Source organism: Archocentrus centrarchus, chromosome 9 (assembly GCF_007364275.1).
Source record: "Archocentrus centrarchus isolate MPI-CPG fArcCen1 chromosome 9, fArcCen1, whole genome shotgun sequence".
Lineage (NCBI taxonomy): Eukaryota > Metazoa > Chordata > Actinopteri > Cichliformes > Cichlidae > Archocentrus > Archocentrus centrarchus.
The window spans coordinates 12,806,930-12,827,768 of NC_044354.1; the positions used below are offsets into that span (position 1 = coordinate 12,806,930).

Below are 20,839 nucleotides of genomic sequence, written 5' to 3' on the forward strand. Positions count from 1 at the left end.
TCACATGGATTCGGTGGATGCCGGTGAGACACATGCCAACAAACAAGACAAAGAAGAAAACATTTTAGAGGAGAAGAGTGGTATGTGTGAAGCATTTAACCAGCTACCTGAAGTTGTAAAAATAGTCATAGAGGCTGCAGAGGGTACAACACAGAGTGAAGAAATGGAGGACAAAGATCTACAAAGTGCTCAGAGCCAAAAGAACTCTGCAGAAGATGAAGATGAAATATCCACCTATGAAGGCACTGACACGTGGGACTTACCTGTCTGTGGCATGGTCACCTCCACCTCTGAATACGACAACGTAGGAGCAGGTGTGTGGAGCCTGACATCCTCCCCTGACACTTCTACTTGCCCTATAGTAGACATGATACAGTTAGAGGAGCAGTCTAGCCCTTTTATAGCTGTGACCAAACCCATTCAGACAGACGAGAGAGTAGATATTTCAAATAAAGAACAGCCAGATAACCAAGTGTTTCTGTTTGAGGCAGCCAGTGAGATGGGTCACAGAAGCAGAGAAGGATCAGCGGAGACTGACTGGATAGAGCAACCCAGAGATCATTCCCCATTTCTTCTGGTTAGCTGCTCCACCAGCACTCAGCAAATTTCACGGAGTCAAGAGGAAGCTGCTGAACCTCAAATCCAGACTGATCAAGCGTTATCCCTGAGCTGTGTGACAACCAGTGAAGATGAGCTTGCCACTGAAAGCCAAGTGGGAGCTAAAAATGAGAGCACGGAAAGTACGTTGCTGAGCTCCAGTCCTCGTGGCGAGACCGACCCACTGAAAAACGATGACAGTTGTCACGCAGATAGTCAAGATGAACTTGGCCTAGAAATGGAATACATCTTTGTATCTGGCACAGTAAAAGAAGCTACAAGAGAGTGGCATGAGAGGCCTAAACAGAGTGAAAGGCAATCAAAGGGAACAAAGAAGTCCATGGCGACGTTTAGCATGCTGTCCTATGCTGCCTCAGTTCTGCAAACTCAGGCCCAAGCTGCAAAACAAGATTATGACAAAGACACGCTGCAAAATAAGGTACAACAAGTCAGGGAAACTTACCAAGCAACTCTTGATAGTGCCGCTAAGCGTCACATGGTTCCAGAAATTGTTGGTCCCAGTCAATCAAAAAATGACTCAGAAGCTTTTCATCAGTCAGATTCAAGACCAACAGGCTGCAGTCAATCAGAGTTTGAAGAAGGAAATTATGACAGTGAATCAAGCATTGTGCCCCGGAGTGTGTCTCCATCATTAAGATATCCATCAGATCACTTTTTGAAAACCATAGAGGAGGTTTATGTCCGCTCACAGATCTCGATGGAAGATTCGGACGAAGGTGGTCATTCGCCACCAGCTCCTTCACCATGTCCGGCTTCCTTGGGTGACTTTCAAGTCTGGGGTGCTCAGTTAGGCAGACAGGACACATCCCAAACCACATCTGAGCCGCAATCCCCCGTGCTTACCAACAGTTCAGCCTCCCATACCAGCTCTCTGATTGGCACCCCTGTAAATGAAACATGTGTTTCTATTGACAAAAGACTCGGGTTACCATTTTCTGGAGATTTAATGGAAGAGGAAAATGACGAGGAGGAGCAGGATGAGGAAACTGACGCACTAGAGCACACTAGCCTTCCAAAATGGACCTCAGAAGTACAAAGAGAGAGGGAAGAAAGAAAAGAGTTAGTGTCTTCAGACCTACTGAGCTTCACTGATGACCTGATTGGAGATTCTTCATTTCAACAAGCACATGAGCCAAAGAGGGATGGGTTTCTACTCAACAGAGTGGATTACTGTGATGGACAACCTATAAGGACTGATGATTGGGATAAATGGTCTACTGAACATCAGACTGGAGATGTTGGAGCTTCACAAGATAGTTATTTAGCTGATTTAAGGTAAGCAACACATTCCAAATACTTATGCCTTAATTCCACATACACTGGAATTAGAAGTGACTTCATTTGTGGTAACTAGAGAAGGCGTACACCAGTTTTTCATACTTGATGTACTTTTCTACTCTCATGCTGCTAACAGCAAGTGAATGAAAATGCCTGCACACATAGACCTGTCTGTCTTTCACACAAACACACAGATACACAGAGCCCTCCCTCCCCTCCCTCTCCCTTGGTTCTTTTAGTCTCTAAAGTTTTCTCAATGAAGATTGAGTCGGAAGGCCCACCTGAGGACGTGAGCCTGGTGACCCGTATGTATGTATGTATGTGTGTGTGTTGGATGGATAAGTGACTGGCTGACTGACAGGATAAGTGAGAGCATGACGAGACTATGGCTGTATATAATACGTGAGAGAGAAACAAGCCCTGCATGTGTATGTAAGTCTATCTCATGTATTTAGCAGCAAGGTTTGATCTGCAGCTTTGTGTGTTTTTTGAGTGTGTTTATAAATCTGTTTATGCCTCATTAGATATGCATTACCTGCCTCATTACAGCTGGAGACCCACCACAGCTAATGGAAACAGCTCCCCTAGCTCTCTTGCAAGGTGTTGGTGTGTGTGTGTGTGTGTGTGTGCTGTTCTGTCTAAGAGTGCGTATGCATAGGTAATCACCAGTACATCAGGAAAATAAGTTGCTCATGTAGCCTCAACACTACATTAGCAAATTTGTTTATGTTAAACATGTATGGTATTTGTGTTGGGTTTTCATTTAAACAATTTAACATTAAGGTTAGATTTAACACCACAAAACACAATGAAAGTATCCTGGAGGCTGAACAACGGTATACAAATATACATGCTTTAAAAAACTGCTTTCTTCTTGGCATATTCTATAGTTTTCTTGCTTTCAGGCTTCCTTGCTTTGGCTGAAGCATTGCTGGTTTTTTTGTTTGTTTGTTTGTTTGTTTTTGGCACATTACCGCCACCTGTTGATTGGTTGAATAATGGCTGAAATTGAAATCCTGTCACTCGTGCCCATCCACGTGCATTTGTGTCTCTGCATATTTAGAGGTGAACAAATAAGGGTCCAACTGCGTTGTGGTGCTACTAGCAGCCAAGAAGCCCACAGGGTGTCTTTAATGTAAAATTTAGTTTATTAAACACACCAAAAACAATTACACAATGAAAATTAAGCCTTCAAGGCACTTAAGTTTCCTAATGATATATTATACAGTGGACTTTTGACAGAGTTTGAGTGTTTGTTTGCTGTATAAATGCATATATGAAAAACACTGTATAGATGAAAAAGTATCACTGTGACTCCATGTGTATTAATTCTGAACTTTTACTTCTCTCTGCAATCATCTCCTTTTCCTGTGAAAGAACACACCAAGACATAACATCACAACTGTCGTCCCATCAAGAAAATGCTGCATATCAGTGGTCAGGACAACAGACCGTAACTCAGGGTCAAACCCAGTATGGCTACAACTACCATCACATCGACCAAAGAACTGAAAACCAGTGCACCTATCCAGCCTTTGTAGAGACCAAATCCGACAGAGCACGGCAAACCACTGATGTCTATGCTGAGTTTACAACTGATGCCACACCTACAAAATACAGATATGAACAGACTGATAACTATTTTGAAGCTGGAGCTAATGCCCCAAACTGCTTGGATGATGCACACTTTAGGTGTCAGTGCACAGCTGAAAGCCAGTATATAGATGCCTCCACCTCTTTGTGCAGTTCTGACCTCCAGTACGTTCAGTATCAAGCTGATGGCCAGGGTCAGTATGAGTCACAGTCAGACCATGCTCATTATCAGTCTGAAGGGCAGCCATTCTATCAGCCAGATGTCCACACTGAGGCAGAAGATCATGCACGGTATGTGCCGGAGGGATATGTTCACTTTTTCCTGTCAAGGTGAGCTTTTTTTGTCATACAGACTCAGTAAGATCAGCAGGTTATTCACTGTGTAAAACTTCAATTCTTACTCTTTTCTGGAATCTAAAAGTATGTGCTACTTTATTAGCTGACATGTCTGCTCCCTTTCTATCACTGAACCCCCCCCCCCCTCCAAAAAAAAAAAAAAAAAAAAAAAAACCTGGAAGAAAGATTAAGACATGCAATGTTATTTTTTAACCACAAGATGGCAGCACAGATCAAAATGAAACTGATCAGTTCTCTTACATTTTTTTGGTCAAAGCAGCAATAGAATAGAATAGAATGCCTTTATTGTCATTATACAGGATGTACAATGAGATTGGAGCAAGGCTCATATTCTTCTTCTGCTTCTTCTTCTTCTTCTCCTCATCCTTCTCCTTATTCATTTTTTATTAGGCTAACTGCGTTTTGTTGCAAAACCATAAGACCTGGAAAATCAGAATGGCCCAATGGCTCCCAAATTTTCCACACTACTTAGATCCCAAATCTGAATGCATCACACCTCTATATTACAGTGGCCAAGATCATTGCAGTGCCATACATAGGAAGAAAAGCACAATAGTTCCACTGTAGTGAGTGACTGCACCATATAAGAAGATTTATAAAGTTAAACAATCATTATATAAAGAGAACTGGGTCCATTTCTGATGTACAATTAGCAAAATATAGTAATAAATGTGTGCCTCCAATGGTGGTGTGGTTAACACAGTCGCTCTGAAAGGAAATATTATTTGAACTATAGTGGTAGATAAATGTGCCTCAATAACAAAAGTTAAGTTCTGCCATCAGTATTAATTGCATTTATGCATATGATGCGTGGCTGAACATGCTTCCAGTGCATTTGTGCGTGTGGTTATTGCACACTGGTTATTAATTGTTCCTGTTAGCCGTTTGCATCATAATTTGTGTTTTGCTCCACTTTGTAATTCTGATAACCCGTGCCCTCTTTTAAGAGTTTCCATACGCACACGTCGTGTGACTTGATAGTGGAGAGAGTGGTTCAGTCACTCATGCTGCAAGAACAGTGTGAGGGAAAGGCAGGAGCCCTGTATATGATGGATATTTTTTTTTTTTTTTTTTTTTAAAGGAAAAAGAAACCTTGTGTGTGTCTGCAATCAAATGTGGCAGTCTCTGTGTTGCTTCTCTCTATTGTTAGCAGGCCTTAAGCTAATCAGAGTCTGTTAGAGGGGCTTTAGTTTGCGGGGGGGGGGGCAACACTATTCAGCATTGTTTCTTCAGCCCACGTATGCAGCCTGGGAATGAAGCACTGAGTCTGTTTCTCTTCATCTTCTTTGTCATTTTTTTCATGTCCCGAGTCAGATGAACACATTTCACACTCTCTCAGATTCAGTGCCATGGGAACAGTTAGTACTTTTTACTTTATAGATGATTGTATTTGGATTGTTTGGCCCAATACTATGTGTAGTTGTGCCTCTGGTTGCAGTGGTTATAGCAATGATCATTTATGTTGTGGCTCATTATTGTATTTCTGAGCCTCTGAGCAGACACTCCCAACAGGAAGTTGGTGCAGCGGGGATGATGATGAGGATGGCCTCCAGTGAAGGCACTACAGAGGATGTGGATAACAGAGAAGGTAATTAAACAGAAACAAAATTTTAATTGTTCATTTTATTTTATATAAATTTTATTTTAGTGCACAAAATTCTTCAGCCACCCCTCATTTCTTTATATTTTGCTTCTGATGAGCCAGACTTTGTAGTATGTTTCTTGTTTTTTTTTTTTGTTTTTTTTTTAAGTGATCTTGAGGAATAGTTCTCCAGGCTTTCTGAAGGTCTTTCCAAGTTTTTCTTTGGCTGTTTTTTCACTCAATTTCAGTTCAGTCCTTGTACCTGACCACTTTCAGAGGAATGTTTTTCACACTGGTTAAGCTACTTAAAATGCACCTATGAATCACGTAAACTCAAGCGATGAACCAGTTTTTATTTACACATATCAGACAACTTAGCAAAGAACCAATTTTAAATTGTATTTTTAGGCTCTTTATTAGCAGCCTGTCACAGAAACACAAAATTTTTCCCATTTCTATAGTTGAATTTACAAGAAATGTCAAAAATAACACAGTTTGACAGGCATAAAATGGTATTTTTGCACCAACAAAGTGATTCCCAAAGAGCTATTTGCTTTTTGGGAATCACATATAACCGGGTCTATGCCAGAGTACTGGAGAAGAGAACACATCCTTTAGTCAAACAATGGGGGTTTCATCATGGTCGTGGAACACTGAACCACCTCTTTATCGTCTTGAGGATATTTGAGTGTGTGTGGGAGTTTGCCCAACTGGTTTGCATGTGTTATTTGGACTTGAAGAAGGCATTTAACTGAGTCCTTTGTCCTTTTAGGAGTGCTTCAGGAGTATGAGGTATCTGCCCACTAACCACAAGCATTTTAGTCCCCGTAAAACCGAAATATTACTGACAATAAGTCAAACTTGTTACCAGTGGATGATGGACTTTGCCAGGACTGCCCTCTGTCACTTAATCTGTTCATAAATTTTATGAACAGAATTTCTAGACATAGCCAAGAAGTGAAAGGCTTCCACATTGGTGGACTCAGGATGTCATCTCTGCTTTTTGTGGAAGCTGTGGCTCTGCTTCATCAGATGGTATCCTACAGCTCGTACAGGAGCAGTACACAGTTGAGTGGGTGGTGGTGGGAATGAGAATTAGCACCTCCTAGTTCAAGGATGGTTCTCAGTTGGAAAAGGGTGGAGTGACCACTCCATGTCAGGGACTAATAACTGCCTCAAGCACAGGAATTTAAATATCTCGGAGTCCACAAGATGGATGGATGGATGGATGGATGGATGGATGGATGGCTTCTTTAGTCAAAAGGAATCTTCATTCAGGATGATTTACTAAAGATACTTAATATTAAGAATTTTTCTGTTGACTTTTTAATATAAAAATCTTGTTGTCATTAGGTGGTCACATGATCTGTAATTTTTTTTTATAGAAAATGAAAATCTTACAAAAAATGACTTTCTCTGAATAGACCAACCCTCCTCAGCTGATATATCAGGTGGGTCTAATCAAAGGAGAAAGCTGGCAGCTCCACCAATGAACGTGTCCCTAGACCGCAGTGAGGGGTCTCCTCTTTCAGAAGATACCCTGGATACAGAGGATGACACCTTGGATACTGGGGATGACTTGGATGTCAACTTGGATGAGTTGGACACACCTGATGAGGCAGACTCACTGGAATTTAACAGACGTGGTGAGAAAGAGAGACACACAAAATACAAACATGTCCAAATGCACAAACGTGTATTGTACAGACATGCTTTACAGTTCCAAATGTGTTTTGGGAGCATACATCCTTTACAGAGAGGAGGAAAGGGTGAAATAAGAAAATAGTAAACACACAGCTGGTCACCCTCCTGTCAAAACTTGTGTGGTCCAGCAGCTTTCCACCATATGTTGTACATAAAATAGAAATCAAACTGTTAGTATTTATTTTATTTCATCCTTTTTTTTATGTCATCTTCTCACAAACAGGGGACTCAGAGGAGTCTGTTCTGGCTGCAGGTGCAGCATCAAGTGATCCAGGCCACAAAGCAGTGGAGGAGAGCAGGCTGTGGAGGAGCGTGGTGATTGGAGAGCAGGAGCACCGCATTGATATGAAGTGCATTGAGCCCTACAAAAGAGTCATTTCTCATGGCGGTAGGTAAACATGTACCATACAGCTGATTTAAATCACACTGTCCCATTGTTTGACAGCAACCCAATTGATAACCTGTAATACTAGGTGCAGTGTCTCTCCAGAGAGAGTCTTTTTTTATTTTCATTTGCAAACAGAATAAATACATTTCAAGTCAGTTTAAAAGGACACAGCTCCGCCCTGCAGTTGAGCAGTGAGGGAAAAGTTGCACCCAGACCTCTTACATTAAGATTAAGATTAAGATAGTGTTTATTCGTCACATGCACAGTTATACACAGTACAATGCACAGTGAAATGTATTTTGTACCTGCAACCATATATACACACACATATAAATAAGAAGAATAAAAATAAAAAAGTAATTCACACTATACACTATACCCTATATACTATACACTATACACACTTTTACGTGGAATTATAGATTATAAATTATAATATTTACATTGTGCAATGATAGTCCAGTTAGGGCTCAGAGTTGAGCAGACGGATGGCTTGTGGGTAAAAACTCTTCTTCAACCTTTCAGTCTTAGTCCTCAGGCAGCGGTAACGCCGGCCTGATGGGAGCAGGGAGAAGAGAGAGTGTCCAGGGTGGCTGGGCTGTTTTAGGATCTTCATGGCCCTCAGCCTGCACTGCTTGGTGTAAATGTCCTGCAGGTTGGGGAGGGTGGTTCTGATGGTCCGTTCAGCTGAACGAACCACCCTTTTTAGGGCCATGAAGTCCTGCTTGGTGCAGTTTCCCATCCAGGTGGTGATGCTCCCACGCACGATGCTCTCGATGGTGCAGGTGTAAAAGTTCCTGAGCACCTTGAGTGGGAGCTTGAAGTCTCTCAGCCGCCTGAGGAGGTAGAGACGCTGTCTGGCCTTCTTCACAGTGATGTTTATGTGATGAGTCCAGGACAGGTCCTGTGAGATGGTCACTCCCAGGTATTTGAAAGTGTCCACTCTTTCCACCTCAGCACCACTGATGACAAGTGGATGGTAGTCCCTCTGCTGCTTCCTGCTGAAGTCCACGATCAGTTCCTTCGTTTTGCTGACGTTGAGCAGGAGGTGGTTCTCCTGGCACCAGTTCTCCAGGCGGGAGACCTCTCTCCTGTAGGCTGTCTCCTCATTGTGGGAGATCAGTCCCACAACAGCAGTGTCGTCAGCAAACTTGATGATGACGTTGGACTCTGACGTGGCCTCGCAGTCATGGGTGTACAGTGAGTACAGCAGAGGGCTGAGCACACAGCCAGTGTTGAGGGTGAGGGAGGATGAGGTGAGGTGACCCACTCGTACCACCTGTGGTCTGCTGGTCAGGAAGCTGTGAACCCACCTGCACAGGGATGGGCCCAGGCCTAGGTCCAGCAGCTTAGAGACCAGCCTGGAGGGAACTATGGTGTTGAATGCTGAGCTGTAATCTACAAACAGCACTCACTGACTTCCTGACGAACAGGAAGCAGCACGTGAGGCTGGGGAAGAATGTCTCGGACTCCCGGACCATCAGCACTGGCACTCCTCAGGGCTGTGTCCTCTCTCCTCTGCTCTTCTCCCTGTATACCAACTGCTGCACCTCTGACCACCAGTCTGTCAAGCTTATTAAGTTTGCAGACGACATGACTCTCATCGGACTCATCTCAGACGGGGACGAGTCGGCCTACAGGATGGAGGTCAAACGTCTGGCGTCCTGGTGCAGCCACAATAACCTGGTACTGAACGCCCAGAAGACAGTGGAGATTATAGTGGACTTTAGGAAGCACACAGCCCCTCTACCCTCCATCATCCTGACTGACACCCCCATCACCACAGTGGACTCTTCTCGCTTCCTGGGAACTACCATCACCCAGGACCTCAAGTGGGAGCCCACCATCACCTCTGTCATCAAAAAGGCCCAGCAGAGGATGTACTTCCTGCGGCAGTTGAAGAAATTCAACTTGCCAGCAAGGACCATGGTGCAGTTCTATACTGCCATCATTGAGTCCATCCTCACCTCCTCCATCACTGTGTGGTACGCTGGAGCCACCACTAGGGACAAACAGAGACTACAGCGCGTTGTGCACTCTGCTGAGAAGGTGATTGGCTGTAACCTCCCATCTCTCCAGGACCTGTACACCTCCAGGACACTGGGGCGTGCAGGTCGGATCACAGCCGACCACTCTCACCCTGGGCACAGACTTTTTGACCCTCTCCCCTCAGGCAGGAGGCTACGGTCCATACGGACCAGAACCTCCCGCCATAAGAACAGTTTCTTCCCCTCTGCTGTTGGACTCATGAACAATTACCCTAAGACTGTTACCACCACCCTCCACAAACGCTGATGACCCTATGTCTATGCACCTGTCTGACTGCACTGATGTACATATTAGTGGAATATAGTCTACATTCTTCTATCTTTTAATTAGTCTCTGCACTGTATATTTTGTAATTTTGTAATATTGTGCTATAGTTATAGCTCTAATATCTCTGTATATTTGCAATTTGTATACTTGTATATTGTCTTATAGTTTTTATACTTATTTGTTTCTTTCTGTAAGCACGAAGTACCGCAGCAATTTCCTAATGCTGTGAACCTGTTCACCCATATGGCAATAAAAACCTTCTGATTCTGATTCTGATCTCACATAGTTCCCCTTACCAGTGTCTATGTGTGAAAGGGTCTTGTGGAGAAGGAAGGATATGGCGTCATCTGTGGACCCATGAGTCCAAAAAAAACTTGCTTATTAGTTTGCCATAAAGAGGACAAAATGAATTCTTTGGAGAATTCTTGAAAACGTTTTTGAGAAAAGTTTTATACAGATGCGCTATAATTGATACATAGCATCCTGTTTGTGTATTTTGTGTTTCAGGTTATTATGCTGAACAGAAAGCCATTATTGTGTTTGCTGCATGTTTCCTACCAGACAGCAACTGTGACAATTACAATTATGTCATGGAAAACCTTTTTCTGTAAGTACATTTCAAAATATTTCTGGCTGGTTACACCACCCTTGCATTTCATGTCCAACCCAAAGGCTTTTCGTGGAGTTTTGAAACCTGGCTGGAGTCCAGCTAGGATTAACCTTGTAGAAACACTTAGACAATGAAGTGGTTTTGTACACGCTGATATTGCAGAGCTTATAAGAATTGTATAAATAAGTATAAGCTGAGAACAATTAAATGTGGACTGTATACCTGTATATCATAATGCCATTGACAACTGACAAGAATAACATTTTGCTGCAGTCATCATATGTAAAATGAACATTGCCAGTCTAACTCAATGTTTATCATTGTTTCTTTGTGTGTAGATATGTAATAAGTACCTTGGAATTGATGGTAGCCGAAGATTATATAATTGTTTATCTGAATGGTGCAACACCTCGCAGGAGAATGCCTGGTTTCACCTGGATGAAAAGGTGCTACCAAATGATTGACAGAAGGTAATATTTACTCCAATCTCATTGCACATCCTGTATAATGACAATAAAGGCATTCTATTCTATTCAATTTTATTTATATAGCGCCAAATCACAATAAACAGTTGCCTCAAAGTGCATTACATTGTGAGGTAAAGGCCCTACAGTAATTACACAGAAAACCCAATGGTCAAAATGACCCCCTATGAGCAAGCACTTGGCGAAGGAAAAACTCCCTTTTAACAGGAAGAAACCTCCAGCAGAACCAGGCTCAGGGAGGGGCAGTCATCTGCCGTGACCGGTTAGTCTGAGGGGAGAGGAAAGACATGCTGTGGAAGAGAGCCAGAGATTAATAACAATTAATGATTAAATGCAGAGTGGAGTATAAACAAAGTAAATAAGGTCAATGAAAAGAAACAGTGCATTATGGGAACCCCCCAGCAGCCTAGGCCTATAGCAGCATAACTAAGGGCTGGTTCAGGGTCACCTGATCCAGTCCTAACTATAAGCTTGATCAAAAAGGAAAGTTTTAAGCCTAATCTTAAAAATAGAGAGGGTGTCTGTCTCCTGAATCCAAGCTGGGAGCTGGTTCCACAGAAGAGGGGCCTGAAAGCTGAAGGCTCTGCCTCCCATTCTACTCTTAAGTATCCGAGGAACCACAAGTAAGCCAGCAGTCTGAGAGCGAAGTGCTCTATTTGGGTGATACGGGACTATGAGGTCTTTGAGATAAGATGGGGCCTGATTATTCAAGACCTTGTAGGTGAGGAGAAGGATTTTAAATTCTATTCTAGATTTAACAGGGAGCCAAAGAAGAGAAGCCAATATGGTAGAAATATGCTCTCTCTTTCTAGTCTCTGTCAGTACTCTAGCTGCAGCATTTTGGATCTGCTGAAGGCTTTTCAGGGAGCTTTTAGGACAGCCTGATAATAATGAATTACAATAGTCCAGCCTAGAAGAACTAAATGCATGAATTAGCGTTTCAGCATCACTCTAAGAAAGGATGTTTCTAATTTTAGAAATACTGCACAAATGCAAAAAAGCACTCCTACATATTTGTTTATTATGTGCATTAAAGGACATATTCACAGACAAGCTTGTTGTAAATGTAATACTGAATAGCTGTATTGTTTACATTCCATTGTTACTGTTTCCTTGACCACAGCTTTGGTTCCATACAGTTGTGGTTAAAAGTTTACATACACTGGGATTTTTTTTATCTATCTAGCTGGAGCCCATCTCAGCTGTCATAGGGCGTGAGGCATTTTTTGGCCATTTTTCAGAGAATATGAATCATAACTTTTCTTTCACTCATGGTTAGTGGTTGGTGAAACCATTTATCAAACAACTGTGTTTGACCTCTTTAGATCATCATGACAACAGAAACTATCCAGATGACTCTAATCAACATTTATGCACCCTGGAAGTTTTGGCATGACAACATACAAGTTGACACACAGGTTTAAATGGCTACTAAAGGTAACCATCCTCACCTGTGATCTGTTTGTGTATAATTAGTGTCTCTCTATAAAAAGTCAGTGGGTTTCTGAACTCCTTACAGAACCCTGAATGTTTCATTCACTATTGCACTGGCGTTGTTGGATTCTGAGCGCTTGGGAAAGGAAAAGAATTATCAAAGGACATGCTGGAGAAGATATTTGAACTTCATAAAATAGGAAAAGGATTTAAATAAAGATATCCAAGGAAAAGAGAATGCCATCAGCAGTGCTCAAACTCTGATTAAGAAGTGGAAAATGAGGGATTCTGTTGAAACCAAGCCACAGTCAGGTACACCGACAAGAATTTCAACCATAACTGCTGGGAAAATTGTTTGGGATGCAAAGAAAAAACCCACAAATAACTTCAGCTGACATACAAGACAAAAGTAGTGTGGCTGTTTCAAGATGAAAACTAAGGAGACACTTGAAAAAAAAATGGGCTGCATAATCGAGTTGTCAGAAGACAGCCATTACTGTGTCAGTGCCACAAAGCAGCCTGCTTACAATATGCCAAAGAGCACCAAGAAGAGCCTCAAAAATAACTGGAAAAAAGTTATTTAGAGTGATGAGGCCAAAATTGTGACATGTGAGCTACACAGGCATAGGGGACTTGGTCAAAAATGGTGGCAAGATGAATGCAGCGTTATCAGGAAATAATTAAAGAAAATTTGCATTCATTAGTCCAGAAGCTGCAAATGGGACGCACTTCAGCAGTCCAACATGACAATGATGTAAAATACAAGGCCAAGTCAACTTGTCATTGGCTACAGCAGAAAAAAGTGAAGGTTCTGGAGTGGCCGTCGCAGTCTCTTGACCTCAATATCATTGAGCCACTTTGAGGAGATCTGGAACTGGAGGCATTTTGTCAAGAAGAATGGGCTACTTTGCCATCTGAGAACAGAACTGGCTGGAGGGGGAGGTGGTTAGTGACAAAGTAGCTAAGTTAGCAACACTGATGTGATTTTAAAAAGATAAACACAGTTGTTTGACAGTAAATTACTTCACCCAACCACCAACCATGAGTGAAAGAAAAGTTTTTGTGTTCATTTATATTCTCTGAAAAAATGGCCAAATAAAATCACAAATTCTGCCAGGGTATATAAATCTTTGTGCACCACTGTATTATATGCATGATAAGTTTTAGTTACATAAAGTATGCTGTGCTCTAAAAAAAAAAAAACCAGCACATTCTCTGTTAACCTTCAACAACAGCTTTAAAATACCGTGATCCGACTGAAGTGAAGTGTAGTTTGTTAAGGTCCTCGTGAGCTGCAGCAGTGCAGCAGCTGTTCTTCCTGGGGTCACAAATCTTTGACAGTGCACTATAATAACACACAATTAGACATATAACATCATAACAAAAACAAAACAAACAAACAAATGACGAAACAACTGTGCCCCAACTTAACTAAGTATTAACAAAACAGCTTAGTTTTGCACAACTATACTGAACTGGGGGTTTGTCGATCTGGAAACTCAATGTACCATTTATTATTTCAGGGCATGATGTTCCTGCCATGAAAAATATGATAATTAAAAAAAAAAAAAAAACAAATGGGGAAGAAACTGTGTCCTCTTCCAGGTGTTAATGTTGTTGCTGTACTCTCCTTTTAATACCCCTCAGCCTAAAAAGCTGACAGGGTACTGTCAACACTGCCTGCCCAGTGGGGCAGCAACCCTGACCCTAACTTTCAACTTTCTGAACACAATAACTCAAGAATGATGTGACCTAGGATGTTCAAATTCATACAATAGATGCATCTCTGACATAATAATGCCGATCACAGAAAGCAGCAGTCTTCCCAGTGGTTTATATTTCTTATGATTTTAGCATTTTTTTTTTTTATTCCTGGTTCTTACTTAGCCATTTACTTTTGAATTGACATAGTGCATAAAAGTCACTAATGCTCATATGCACCCCATTAAGATCTACTGAGACCTGGTGAATATGTTCTAGAACTTGTACTTCCAGGAGATTTGTGCCACCTAAAGATACTACTACTAGGAGGCTGAGGGGCAACACTAGCAGCTGACAAAATTTTAACTTTTGTTTTGTCCTTGTTTTTTTTTTTTTTAATTTGTTTTTTTTGTATAATCTTCTAAGTTGTAGTTCTCAGTATTGTGCTACTCTTTTATGTCACCTCTGACTGTTTTGTCCCACAGACTGAAGAAAAACCTAAAGATGTTCATCATTGTTCATCCCTCCTGGTTCATACGGACTTTGCTAGGAATTACCAGACCCTTCATAAGGTCTTGTTGTAATTTAAATTCATGTGTGTCTCTCAATAATTAAATGTTACTTCAAATGTACTCATAATTTATTGTAGTCATAATTTTAAAAAGTCTGCACATTTATATGTTCTTGCTCCAAATATATCCTGCATTTTAATCGCGATCATCATCAAGAAGCAGTATCATATAGCATTTACCTCACAACAGTTTTTATGTAGCTGTTTACCAAAGTCATGTATCTTGAGTAAACATTTCCCCTCACAATTATTTAATAAATGTGTTAAAGAGAAATCACTGAAATAAACTTTCTTGTTCCCCCCCCTCTTCAGTTCCAAGTTCAGCAGTAAGATCAAGTATGTGCATAGTCTGCAGGAGCTTGGAGAAATCATTCCCATGGAGTATGTCCACATTCCTCACAGCATTGTCAAGTGAGTCTGTTATTTACTGTCTGTAGACACCAAAACTATTCTGCTCAAGTGGCATGACTGTAGAAGTTTCTGGGTGCTAAACTTGTGTGAGTGGCGTTAATGAGTAACAGCACAGGACCATAATCATTTCCTCTAAGGAAATGATCACTGATTCTATGGAAGACATTTAAACAAGCCGTTCAAATTTTTTGTTATTGGTAACTGTGTAGACCAGAGATGTCAAACATACAGCAGAACCGGCTCACCAAAGGGTCCAATCCGGTGCATTGGATACTTTGGAAAAAAATGTGAATATTGCAAATAATGGAAAAAATTGTCAGACGTTTAACCATATTTTCATCAGTTTTAACACCTTCTCGTGGCCTGTTGTACTACACCAAAGTAAGTAGAGGAATGCAATGCAAAAATGCTCTGTTTTCACAGTAGGTCCGGAGTGAAAAATTCCACATTTTCAGTGAATTCAAAGAAAATGTTCTGTTTTTCATTACAGAATGAAGTCTGGATAATGAGCGAGCTGTCAGTGCTTTTGTCTGTAATTAAGCAATTGTTTCTTAAAGTGTAAGCCCAGAGAGCCATGTTGATATGTTGACGTGTTTCTTTGATTTGCTGCATCAGCCTTTCTTTATAATGTGGAAAAACTGAGACGTATTATTGAAATTGCATTCATTTTTATTTAAGATATCTCAGGCTACTCATCATCGGTGTTACAGCTGGATGGTTTGTTAAATGTGTATTTAACTTGAACAATTTAACTGTAACTTGAACAATTTGCTTTTTTAAAAAAAGCAAGTTATTAGGCAATAGTTTTACTATTCCAGCCCTCTTGGACGTTCTGTAACTCACGGGCTATAATAACTTTTATACACCTAGTGTAGACAGAAACTTGTTAGCATACAGTATACTTAATACTTAATATGTGGAGTATATGGCATTTAATATCCAGTACTGTAGTTGCAACCGCATTTGAATGTTTATCCTTTTTTTTTAACCTTGGCTTGACTAGCTTGCAAACAGATAACTAATGCTAATAACTAATAACTTCTGTAATTACAGAAACAAATACTTTTTTTGCAGATTTACTCAAGAAATATGCTTATTTTCCTTAGAAACTGAAACCAAACAGTGCAGTGTCATTTCAAGTGCTTTAGGCATGTTTACACATTTCTCTGCCCAAAGGTATGACCAGGAGAGGAGTATACACAAATTTGCATGCACGAGGTAAATCCCTTAACCTGCCTGTCTTTGGTTATGTCTAATTTCTCTGAAAATCCTTCATTAATTTTCTCATGCTGAGACTAACCTTTGACTGACCTTTGACTGTCTTCTTATCCCATATAAAGGTATTTTTAAAAGTCTGTTGATGTTTAGGGTCAAATATTGATTGTTTTGAGGAAACTAGTTGCACCCTGTGCATTGCAGTGCATTGCTTTGACCTTGTATACTCTCACCTTGACAATGCTTGTTTTTCTTTTCGTCAAGTCATCTGTCAGTGCCAGTGTTGCTATAGGCTACTAATCCCCAGCTTTTGCACGTCTACTGACCATAATTGCTTAGTTAACCTCCCTCACTTACTTTTGCTCTCTGCCTTCCAACCTAATGCTAAACCAGACTGGACACAGAATTGCAGGAAACAACAGCAGAGTAAGTGATAAGTAAGTAATCCACTGATCCTATTTGACAGTGTAACACTGCTCCCATCTCAAACCAGGAAATGCTTGTCCATATTAAAAAAAAAAAAAAAAAAGTTTTAGGCCAATCAATCTGGATGCCAGCATTCTTGAGATAATTCACCTGCACCATCTGTGCCAGATGTAATAGTAGAACTAATAGACCTATCCAGTGGCAAATTGCATAGCTTCTAAACTTGCTCGGGTCTCTCTCACTGAGAAAGTACTGAATTTCCAAGACACGGACACCCTTGGGGACTACTTGTATGTTTGCACCCAAAACCTCAAGTATTAAACAGGAAATCTGATAGAACATCCACACATGGGAAAGGTTAGCCTTCTGTATTTCAGTTATATATCATGTTGGTTCCTGACCCATAACAGAGAAACAATTTTTTTGCAAAGTCTGAATTTGGCTTTTAATCCAACAGCTGTAACACTGCTGTAATACAGCAGCACCAAATGTTTCTTTCACATGGTGAAAATTAGTTTGGAGCCAACACGGAGGAAACAGTCAGCAAATGTTTAGTTACATACAGCAGTCTTGTTTAGTTTTGGGAGAATTAAAGTGGGGTGTTTTCAAAACAGCATATTTTTTTTCAGAAATAGACTGTTCCTCCCACCTCCTGTCAGCACTTCTCTTTTTATGAAGGTAACCCAGAAATTTGACCCACCAATGACAGTGTAGTTGGATGGAAGCCTTGTGACCAACTGACCAGGGTAACTGTAAAGTGTTACACTGGCATGGTTTTGGCTTAAGTGAATTATTCTGTTTTTAAATGAAAAAATAATGATAGAAAATGATGGCAGAACGATGCTGACATAAAGTTTTATTATTTGGAGAGTAAGGCACCTTTAAAAGTGCTGCCCTTTAAATTTAGGATGAGGCCTGAACAAATGTAAATTTAGCTGTTTTGCTGAAACTTTTTAAACTTTATTTAGCATCTCAAATACAGTCATCAAAAAACAATTTCCATCTGCAGCTGGGACAGCTTCAGATACATACACCTTATAATTGTGATTTACTTTACTGACCACTCTTTCATGTTCTCGCTTACCATGAAGGGTGTCTGACATCATTTTCCTCTAAATGTTTTATTGTAATGTGGATGTGTTGCACTCATTTCTCTTCCTTCTTCTCTCCCCTCTCAGAGTCGACAAGGGGAACTCAGCTGTGTGATGAGATATTTGGCTGCTGCCCTTCGTCGCCCCCCTGTGTTATGGTGTACCTTAGCGCAGCATGTCTGAACATAAAAGCCGGCCTGCAGCATGACACGTACACAAAGCTGTTACACCAACAACTAGCTCAGAAAGGAGGATGCTGTTGTAGAAAACATCAGGCAAAAGCTAATTCAGATCTGAGGGTGCAGAATATACAGTAATACTGTGATTGTGGTGCAAAAACTGTACTATGCTGAAGGGAAAATGCTTTATACTATAATACAGTTCTCTCAGCACTTGATTATGTTCCTTCTTTGTTTTCTTTTACTTCATCTTTAATGTCAACCATGCTTTTATTGACATGCAATTCACATTATAGATTACCTTTGAGGATACTAGTTACGGGCTTGTAACATTCATGTGTTAACGATCATATATTGATAATTAACTTTGGGTTATTGTAATAATGTATTTTTGGAGCCACGGTGAGGCTCTAGAGTAGTACTAGCATCCCATGTGAATAAGCCACAAACATAAACTGAAGGTGCAGTAATTTCCATATTGTGTGAATGAGAGGAAATGTAATTTAGTTTGAAGACATTTATTGAGGTATTTTCAAATTAAATTATGTCAGTAGGTAAATGTGGGGTTAACGCAGTGGTCTGCCTGACTCACCTCCACATGATGCCACTTACTAATCAGCATTCAGTGTATGTTAAGTATTTGCCTTTATACATGTAGTCCTAAAATGAAGTGAAATCATATTCTGAATGTTATTTAAATGACTGCTTCAGCTTGTATTACATCTCATCTGCTAAGATCTCTGTTCGCATCAAAGACTGTAGAAAATCTTTTCGTTTTGTTTTGCACACGCAAAAAATGTGTCCACATGAGCATGAAACAGAACGGCCAAGCAGGTTTGAAATAGTTTTCAAAAGTGTGGGTCACTCATTTTACAGCAAAGTTTTACATTATGCCACAATCTCGTTCAGTATCTCAGTCAGTCTTTATAGCAAGTGTTTACAAGGCTGCCACCCTGTGTGACTGTGAGAATAAAGTAGCAGTTATTCTGTAGCAGAAGTTGTGTTGCATGCTTTTAGTTTGAAATGACTCAGATGTACATACCCAAAAGCGGAGCAGTGTGCTAATATTGTACATTTCTATTTCTGGTTGTGTGTGTGTGTGTGTGTGTGAGAGAGAGAGAGAGAGAGAGAGAGAGAGAAAGATTCTTACTGTAAGTGCTGCTGAGGAAATACTGTGTCTATTATTTAGAGAGGCACACTGTAGAAAGTGTCCACTGTGCAAGTTGGGGCATATCACTTTTATTTATACATGTTTGTGGCTTGCACGGTACTCATGTGTTGTATCATATGTAAAATTACCTACTTCATTAAAAATGTGTTCTCGTCAACCAGTGTTTTCACTGATTTTTCAATTTAATTGAAAGGATAAGCAGAAGAAAATAAATGGATGGGAGAACAATATCACCTGCTTTGAGTCATTTTGCAGTTTGCTGCAATCACTTTCCCTTCAGTTCTCTGTAGATTTTCTCCAGTGCTTATAATCACAGCCAAAAACTAAAATGAACATATTTTTCAGATAGAAAGCTAAAAGGATTTTTTTGTGTGTGTGTTTTTTAGTAAATTGATGCAATAAATTGAAGAAAAAAAAAGGGGGGATTATGAAATCAAAATGGCAGCCTGGTGGGATGGTGTTTAGCACTGCTGACAACTAGAAGGTCTGGGCCTCTCGTCGTGTGGAGTTTGCATGTTCTCTGGGTTTCCTCCGGGTACTCGGGTTTCCTCCCACAGTCCAAAGACATGCAGTTACTCTAAAATCAGGGGTCTCAAACTCCAGGCCTCAAGGGCTGGTGTCCTGCAGGTTTTAGATGTGTCCCTGATCCAACACACCTGAATCAAATGGCTAAATTACCTCCTCAGTATGCAGTCAAGTTCTCCAGAGTCCTGCTAATGACTTCTATATTTGACTCAGGTGTGCTGAAGCAGAGACACAACTAAAACCTGCAGGTCACCGGCCCTCGAGGCCTGGAGTTTGAGACACCTGCTCTAAATTGCCCATAGCTATGAATGGTTGTCTGGCTCTCTGTGTTGGCCCTGCAACAGGCTGGCGACCTGTGCAGGGTGTACCCTGTCTCTCGCCCTGTGGCAGCTGGGATAGGCCTCAGCCCCCCGTGACCCTGAATAGGATAAGTGGAAGAGAATGGATGGATGGATGGAAATTTTCAAATGCCCTGCTAAATTAGCAATTATAGTCTGCTTATAAATAAACAGAATTTATATATACATAATTTTTGTTTTTTATATAAAAACAATCTGCTTTGGCACACAAGCCAGGTATAAACATGGCAGATGCAATTAACTTGGAGTTAAGATTGTTAAATAAGTAAAACTAATAGCACATGACTACTGTAAATACATGGCCCTATAGCCTTTACTTCAAATGCATAGAATATAATGTCAGTTATTCACTGTTAAGATGTAACCTGAATTAAAAAAACAATAATAAATGTAACAAAATGTTTGTTTTTGACAAGCAATTTCTAAATCTTTTTATTGTAAAGCAATAGAAAGTGTCCATTATATCTGTCAAACTTTGCTTCTGTGGATTTTTGAATGATTTTAATAATTAAAAAAAAAAATTCCCCCAAAATAGCTAAATTTCACAATTTGTTTTTGGTCACAAAACAGACACAAAGATTTGAAACTTCTGAAACAAAATTTTAAAATAAAAAATGAACAGTTTGTCTTGATTTGTGCGAAGGGTTAGGGTTTATTGTTATTTTTTACTTTTAATTAGGGCCTGAGCACAACCTGTGCGAAGGCCGTATTGTAATTGCTTTGGACATTTAGGCAAATGAATTGCTTTTTTGACAGCCTAAACATGCTCAACAACTCATGAAATTTTGCACACGTCAGGTCTGGTGAATATTTAAGCATTTTAAT

The 20,839-nt window shown here is 40.5% G+C and overlaps 1 protein-coding gene across 1 annotated transcript in view; it reads left to right on the forward strand.

The window, feature by feature from the left end:
* LOC115785741 (uncharacterized) overlaps positions 1-19,231 on the forward strand; it is a 20,417-nt gene extending 1,186 nt beyond the window's left edge. The window contains exons 2-12 of the mRNA XM_030737561.1: positions 25-1,893; positions 3,274-3,819; positions 5,346-5,434; positions 6,853-7,074; positions 7,356-7,520; positions 10,344-10,443; positions 10,785-10,916; positions 14,552-14,638; positions 14,950-15,048; positions 16,657-16,689; positions 17,868-19,231. Coding sequence (XP_030593421.1) covers positions 83-1,893; positions 3,274-3,819; positions 5,346-5,434; positions 6,853-7,074; positions 7,356-7,520; positions 10,344-10,443; positions 10,785-10,916; positions 14,552-14,638; positions 14,950-15,048; positions 16,657-16,689; positions 17,868-17,895 — 3,312 coding nt within the window. The 5' untranslated portion in view covers positions 25-82 and the 3' untranslated portion in view covers positions 17,896-19,231. The remainder of the gene's footprint in view (positions 1-24; positions 1,894-3,273; positions 3,820-5,345; positions 5,435-6,852; positions 7,075-7,355; positions 7,521-10,343; positions 10,444-10,784; positions 10,917-14,551; positions 14,639-14,949; positions 15,049-16,656; positions 16,690-17,867) is intronic.
* The last annotated feature ends 1,608 nt before the right edge of the window (positions 19,232-20,839 follow it).